The sequence below is a fragment of the Callospermophilus lateralis genome, chromosome 7 (genome assembly GCF_048772815.1).
Source record: "Callospermophilus lateralis isolate mCalLat2 chromosome 7, mCalLat2.hap1, whole genome shotgun sequence".
Classification (NCBI taxonomy): Eukaryota; Metazoa; Chordata; class Mammalia; order Rodentia; family Sciuridae; genus Callospermophilus; species Callospermophilus lateralis.
In genome coordinates, this window is record NC_135311.1 from 38,204,877 (window position 1) to 38,212,452 (window position 7,576).

General features: G+C 41.9%; 1 protein-coding gene across 1 annotated transcript; it reads left to right on the plus strand.

Moving 5' to 3' along the window:
• Positions 1 to 4,734: 4,734 nt before the first annotated feature.
• On the plus strand, positions 4,735 to 7,051 carry LOC143404198 (T-cell surface glycoprotein CD1b-like). The gene is made up of 5 exons (XM_076862481.1): positions 4,735 to 4,843; positions 5,100 to 5,366; positions 5,980 to 6,252; positions 6,443 to 6,721; positions 6,954 to 7,051. The coding sequence occupies exons 1-5, from the start codon at positions 4,735 to 4,737 to the stop codon at positions 7,049 to 7,051; spliced, it is 1,026 nt and encodes a 341-aa protein (XP_076718596.1).
• The last annotated feature ends 525 nt before the right edge of the window (positions 7,052 to 7,576 follow it).

Consider the following 7,576-nt stretch of genomic DNA (forward strand, 5'->3'; position numbering starts at 1 on the left):
TCATGGTTGTAGACATTATATCTTTAATCAATTTAGAATTGACTTTAGTATATGGTGAAATATGTGTCCAGTTAAACCATTGTGCCTGTGAAAATGCAGTTTTTCCAGTACAATTTATTAAAGAGACTATCATTTCCCCATTACATAGTCTTGACACTCATGCTGAAAATTAGTTTAACAAATATGTTTGAGTTCATTTCTGGGTTCCTCATTCTGTCCCTCTGGTGTGTGCCTTTTTTATGCTATTTGCACTTTCAATTACTACAGAGCCTTGCCATATTATTTCATTTATTCATTTGAATTATATTCATTTTTTCACTGACACATTAAAAATAGAAAAGTTATACATATTACTGGAGTACCATGTAATGTTTCAATGCATACAAGCATGGTATAATCAGGGGAAACATATCCATCTCCTCAAACATTTAAAATCAGGTGGGGTGATGACTGACTATTTTTCTTCTGCACAATTATTTGTTTTTGCCTATTCTAGGTCATTTGCTTGATAGGTATTGATTAGAATCTGTAGATCACTTTGAGTAATACTGAAGTTTTAACAATATTTTTAACATGAGCAAGGGAATCTTTCTATTTGCTTGAGTCCTCTTTATTTAGTTAACATTCATGGTATTTAGCATACATATCATTTACATCCTGTTTAAATTTTTTCCTAAATATTTTATTTTTAATACTATGATACATGAGATTTTATTTTTCATTTTTTGTGTGGGTAGGCTGTTGTTTGTATATAGAAATGCTCATTTTTTCTATGCTTTGTATTCTGCAGTTTCACTGAATTCATTTATTTGTTATAAAAGTTTGAGATCCTCTATCTACAGGATCACATGTTAAAACAGTGATGATTTTAGCCTTTCCCTTCAAATAGGTGTTTTTATTTCTTTTCTTTTCTGTTTTTTCTTTTTCTTTTTTTTTGCCTGGTTGGTTTTGCTAGGATTTCTAGTGATGTGCTCAATAGAAGTGGTAGGTGGGGGCATCCTTGTCTTGTAGTAGATTTCTTGGAGTTACATTTTCAATTTTTCCACCTTCATTATGTGAGATTTTCATAGTTGTCTTTTATTATGTTGAGGAAATTCCTTTCTATATCTTACTGTTGAGAGAGTTGCTTTCAAGATAAACTTTGTGACTTTGTTAAATGATCTTTCTACATAAATAGAGATGATCATCTCCTTTGCTTTAGGGGCAGTATTTTGGGATATTTATCAACATATTATTTATTGGGGACTCTGAAAACTGCTTTCCATAATTACTTATTAATTTCTATTTTCACAGGACATTTTATTAGTGCAAAACTTTGTTGTGGCCCTGTGTCCTGGGCACCCTTGATTAGGATAGTTAAGAATGTAAATTTTGAAATATTTTTCCTACTCAGGTTATGTTTGGCAAAAGGGTCATTCATGGAGAGAGGAGTCTTCATGGAACAGAATAGTAATCTGTGAAAAGAAAGTGCTGAGTGTTTCTTTAGCTGATACCATGTTCGCATCTTTGCAGATGTGTTGGTTCCCTGAGCCAAGTTTAAAACCTAGATGGTATGTTCATGGTGGCAGCAATAGTGGTATGAGTGTGTCTTGGACGGGCAAGCGCTGGGCCTGTCCCTGGTGCCTCTTGCTTGTCACTCTGCTTGAGTGTGCACAGACCTTGCAGGCACTCATACCAATCCCTCTCATGTCCAAGTGCAACACCTTAACTCTGGTTCTTTTATTTTTTTTTAAAGAGAGAGTGAGAGAGGGAGAGAGAGAGAGAATTGAGAGAATTTTAATATTTATTTTTTAGTATTCGGCGGACACAACATCTCTGTTTGTATGTGGTGCTGAGGATCGAACCCGGGCCGCACGCATGGCAGGCGAGCGCACTACCGCTTGAGCCACATCCCCAGCCCCAACTTTGGTTCTTAAAACCTATTCACACAGTGAACCTGAAGTATACAGAGTAAGCTGAACACTGGGTGCCTGAAAATATTGAATGAAACATAAAAACTTTTTAAACTACTGTGATCTTTACTGTAGGTTTATTTGTCACTCTTCTTCCTTGACTTCGTTCTGATGATCTCATAGCTGGCTCACAGCAGAATCAACAAGGGCACAACTGATCATCAAACCCTGGGTCTGGAACAACTCATGACAGTCTGATCTGTGATCAGGCTTGTGAAAGTAAAGCACATAGACCCAAGTGTTGCAAAATAGAGGACTGGCAAACCATTGTGGGGAATTTATTATTATTCTTTATAGTGATAATAAGTAGAAATTAACTCATGTTGTAGTAAAATCTTTGTGGTTTGTTACTGTCCCTCAGAACCACCTGGTGAAAGAGCTTCCTTGGAAATAATAGAACATGTTATGAGAAGTGGATCAGTTGATCACTGGGGAAAATGCCATTAACAACCTTTTGTCTTTCCAACAAGTTGTATTTCTCTGTAAACCAAGTCTGGGCAATTTAACATTATCCTCAGATATGAAATTCTATCTAAAACAACAAATCCTGATGTAACCTCTTATATTAATGATCCTTGATCATATGCATAAAAGTCCTTCAGTATTTTTTCCAGACAAATGGACTGAAAGTAGAATGAGAACTGATCTAAGAGAAGTCATCTTAATAAGGACATACTGCGTATGTTGGTGTGGGAAGCCACTCTGGAGCTAATTAGTGTCTTCAATCAGCCTTGAGCCAAGGAGATTTTGGTCTGGCATTGCAAGCTATTTTGTGACCCCTCCCACTGAATGGATTATGCAATGCAGGTGACTTCAGTCTTCTCTGGGTAGGAAGATTGATCTCCTAGCTCCGGAGTTGGGCCTGACCCATTGGGAACTGAACAGCCCAACTCCTACCTTAATTGGCTAAGAACATTCTATAGAAAACCTTTGAAGTTCCCCCATAAAAATAAAGCAAACACAGCTCTTGCTGTCTCTTTCCATCCTGGAAGATCAACCCCTAAGGACAAAGAGCCATCCTGCCCCAGCTCTTTAATACAATTTTCTGTGTGGTGTAATTTTTCAGCCAGCCCACTCCATGCAGGGAAACCTAGATTCATCACCTGCGTGGGCCACGAGCAAGATGTGTTGGATAGAGATCCCAGAAGCTCAAAGATGTATCTACAGTCAACTGAGTCTCATGAAAGGCAGCAAAACCACACACTTGAGAAAAGACAGCCTCTTTGATAATCAGTACTGGAGAAAATGGAGATCCATATATAGACAATGAAAACTTCACTCAAATCTCACACCTTAATAAAAAGAAACACAAAAAATACATCAAAAGCCTAAATATAATACCTGAAAGTATGAAACAGCTAGAATAAAATATAGAGGGGGGGACCATGAAGACATTAGTACAGGCAATAATTTTTTGCATGGGAAGCCAAAAGCACAGTCAATAAAAACCAAAATTGACACAGAGGATTCTATCATAATAAGTTTCTACACAACAAAGAAAATAACTTGAAGAGACATTCTGCAGGAGAAAACATTTGTCAACTGTTCATCTGAAAGGGACTTAATATCTAAAATATGTATGAAATTCCAACGTGAAAAATTCAAGAACATCAATAATCCAATTAAAGCCAGGAAAATGGTCTGAACAAACATTTCTCATAAGAAGACACACAGGATGTGTCATAAAAGAGAACAAAGGCTTCCAAATGCACTTAGCCTCTTGGTACCTGAGTTCTCGCTCAGTGTGTTCTCTTCCTTCTACTCTCCCTTGCTAGTGCTGTGCCTCCGACACTTAGACACTTAGTGTGTTTGCCTGTCTGCCTTCACGTACAGGTCCAAGACTGAGGATAGGGTAAAATACACTTGTAGAGAAAGAACAAAAGCAACCACTGAAGTTCCTAGTGTTCAAAAAGGAAACAATAATACCAACAAACCATTAAGGACAGAGTAACAGAGAAAGCCTCCCTCGCCTCACAGTGTTTTATGTTTTGCTTTGGTCCAGGGTTTCTATATACTGTATCACCTGTCATCTTTCCAATTCCATCATAGGCGTTAATGACATTTTTACTTGACTCAACTGAAAGAAATCTTTCAAGATCAGTGGTTTTGTGTTCATTTCTTTGTATTCTATTTTGGTAAATAAAATAGGGAAAGTAAAATAAGAGCAAGATTTTTCTTCATTTTCTCTGTGGTCTTGTCTAATCATCTATATTATATCTATTGATTTTTCTCCCAGGACTCTGGTAGATTGTCTGATTTTACAGTTATAGTGGGAAATTCAAAGAGTTTGACAAAGTTGAAGTCAAGATTGAAGTAAGAATGTGAACTAGGTGAACCAGACAAGGGATTTGACACAAGAAAAAGGAGACACTAATAATCCTGGGAAGGAATAACAATACCAGAGAATACAGGCACATGGAATGGTCGGAGGCTGGATCAACCAGAAAGACCCTTCCCAACACAGGGGCAGCTGAGAAATGGCCTATGGTTACCCCCTTAATTTACAGATAAAGGCTTAGGGAGATGAAGAGACATTTCAGAATCACATAGGGATTTTTCTGATTTCATCTCAAAGATCCTGAGGACCTAAGGGGAAGCTAGAAAATTTGGAGGTGAGACTAAATCTAGAGTCAGGGGTACGGGGGAAATGGGAGGTGGAGTAGGAGTCCCCAGGGCTGTGGGAGGCACTGTACTTCTCCATTATGCACTTGGTATGAGGAAGAGATTTGTCAGTTGGAAGAGAGGAAGTCACTACCAAGTGCTGAGATACAGGGTTTCTGAAATGAGAGTTCAAATATCAGCTGAAAGTCAAGAGTCCTCTCTCAGTGCAAAGCTGGTCCTGCTACTTGTATTGCTAGCAATTTTCTTTCCAGGTGGTGACAATCAGGAAGGTAAGAAGAGCTCGGGCAGCTCATAAACTGGCACAGAGTTTCTGATAGAAGGCAGGGTGCCTTGCCCAGGTGCACCTGGACTCTGAGGTACTGCCCCCTCCTGACTCCAGCTCTGTTCCACCTGCTGGAGGTGGGGCTGCAGCCTGAGGTCCTGGGATCTCAGGTGTGTCAGGTATTATGCATGTCAGTACACATGATTTCTCTTTCCTTCCTGCATCTCCCTTTCTCTTCACTCTCTTTCCTTCCTTCTTCACAGCCTCTCAGGGGCCGACCTCCTTCCATGTCATCCAAATCTCATCCTTTGTCAACAGCATCTGGACACAGAACCACTGCTCAGGCTGGTTGGATGATGTGCAGGTTTTTGGCTGGGATAGTGACACAGGCACTGCCATCTTCCTAAAACCCTGGGCCAAGGGCAACTTCAGTGATGAGGCCATTCAGATGGTGGAGGAGATCTTCCGCAATTACTTCTCTGTATTCACCAGTGAAGTGCAGGATCGGGTCAATGAGTTCAAGTTGAAATGTAAGTGCAGCCCTCAGACCTTCAAGGTTGTTATTGACTTATTTTCTCCTGCTCCAGGGCACTGCTCCCTGAGGTCCTTCCCCCTCCTCCTTATTTACTAAGCTGCAATCACCTTCTTCTTTAGAGTAGGCTCTGGCTCTGACTCCACACCTCCAGATGTTTTTGCATGTGTACCTGATCTGATGGGTCTGCTCTGCTCTGTGACCAGCCCTGTGTGTGTCTCCTGTGAAACTTGCTCCTTCCTTTCCTCTTTGTTCCTGAGAGACATAAAAATGTGCCTCCTCTTCTCATCATCCATTCAGCCTTCTCCTCTCCATGTGAAGCTCTGGTTCCCTTTGAAAGCTGTGCTGGTGACTGTGGGACACTCTTCCTTACCCTCTGCCTCTCCCCTCTCCTGTACCCACTCTATACACGGATTTATGCCCTGTTCACAATATCCACACCTCCCCTCAGTGCTTTCTTCCTGAAAGTCTCCCAATGCTGTAATTATTCAGGCTACACATGGCACCTTCCAGATTTTTATCCTCCCAAGGAATTAACATCCTGGGTTCTCCCCACATCCCTTTCTTTCATGTTTGCTACTTAGTAACTTTTCTGTTTTCCTTCTGCACAGACCCTTTTGAGATCCAGGGCTTAGCAGGCTGTGAGCTGCATGGTGGGGGAACCATCATGGGCTTCCTGAGGGGGTCTTTAAAAGGAATGGATTTTATAAGCTTCAAGTCAGCTTGGCCCTCCCCAAAAGGTGAACTCAGGGAACAGAAATTCTGCACATTCATCACGAAGGACAAAGGTATCTGCGAAACAGTGGAGAAGCTGCTGTTAGAAACCTGCCCCCAATATCTCCTGAGCGTCCTGGAAGCAGGGAAGGCAGACCTGCAGAGGCAAGGTAGGTCCTGCTGGGTGTCACTGTCCCCTGCCTCTTCAGCCCAGGAGTAGGAGTGTACCCAAAGAAGAAGAGGGGCTTCATGGGTAACTGTTTCCATTTGCAAATGAGATAGAAATGGGTGTATGGGTCCCTATGCTCTGGGTTAGTGTCATAATGTGACACCCTTCCTTCCTTCCCTTTCCTGTCCCAGTGAAGCCTCAGGCCTGGCTGTCCAGTGACCCCAGTCCTGGGCCTGACCGTGTGCTGCTGGTGTGTCATGTCTCTGGCTTCTACCCCAAACATGAGTGGGTGATGTGGATGCGAGGTGAGCAGGAGCAGGAGGGAACCCAGAGAAGTGACTTCCTGCCCAATGCAGATGGCACGTGGTATCTCAGAGCAGTCCTAGATGTGGCAGCTGAGGACACAGCTGGCCTGGCCTGCAGGGTGAAGCACAGCAGCCTAGGAGGGCAGGACCTCATCCTCCACTGGGGTGAGAAAGGGGTACAGATGGGGGAGGTGGTGTTCAAGCACAGAGGGAGGATTGGAAGGTTGAGGGGAAAAGAGAATGGTTGGTGTGGGGGTTGGGGACAGGGAGCAGTAGAGAAGAGTGGACAAAGGGACTTTAGAGAATGAAGGCTGTGGAGTTATGCAATGGAAGGCAAAAGGGTAAATGTACGGGAGTTGAAGGGACATTATCCCCTGTGCTCTCTCCCCATTAATAGGACACTCCCTCTCTGTTGGCTTGGTCATTTTGGCAATTATAGTGCCCTGTGCGCTCATTTTTCTGGGGCTTGCATTGTGGTTCTGGAGGCGCAGGTGAGTTTATTTCCTTAGTCTTCCTTCTCTGTGGGTACTCCCACTGTTTTCTCCTGTCACAAAACCTCTTTCTTTCCACCCGAACTTCCTCTTCACTCCTGCTACCTGCTGAGAATTAATTTTAAAAATTGTGGAAAAGATCACACAAAATGTATCATCTTTACCATTTTTGAGTGTGTTAAATGTATTTCCATTCTTTGCATCCACCACCATCATCCTTCTCCCAAACCTTTTTCATCTTGCAAAGTGGAAACTCACTTTTCACATAAAAACACTTCTCTGGGGCCGGGGTTATGGCTCAGTGGTAGAAGGTTTGCCAACACATGTGAGGTGCTGTGTTCCATCCTCAGCACTACATAAAAATAAAGAAATAAAATAAAGGTGTAAAAAGAAAAAAAAAGAAAAACCACTTCTCTGTTCCCTTTCTTCCCGCTGGTTGGTGGCCCTTCCACTTTCCATCTCTTGGAATTTGACTACCCTGTGTGACTCTTCCAATCTGAAACATACAGTAATTGTCATTTTGTTACTG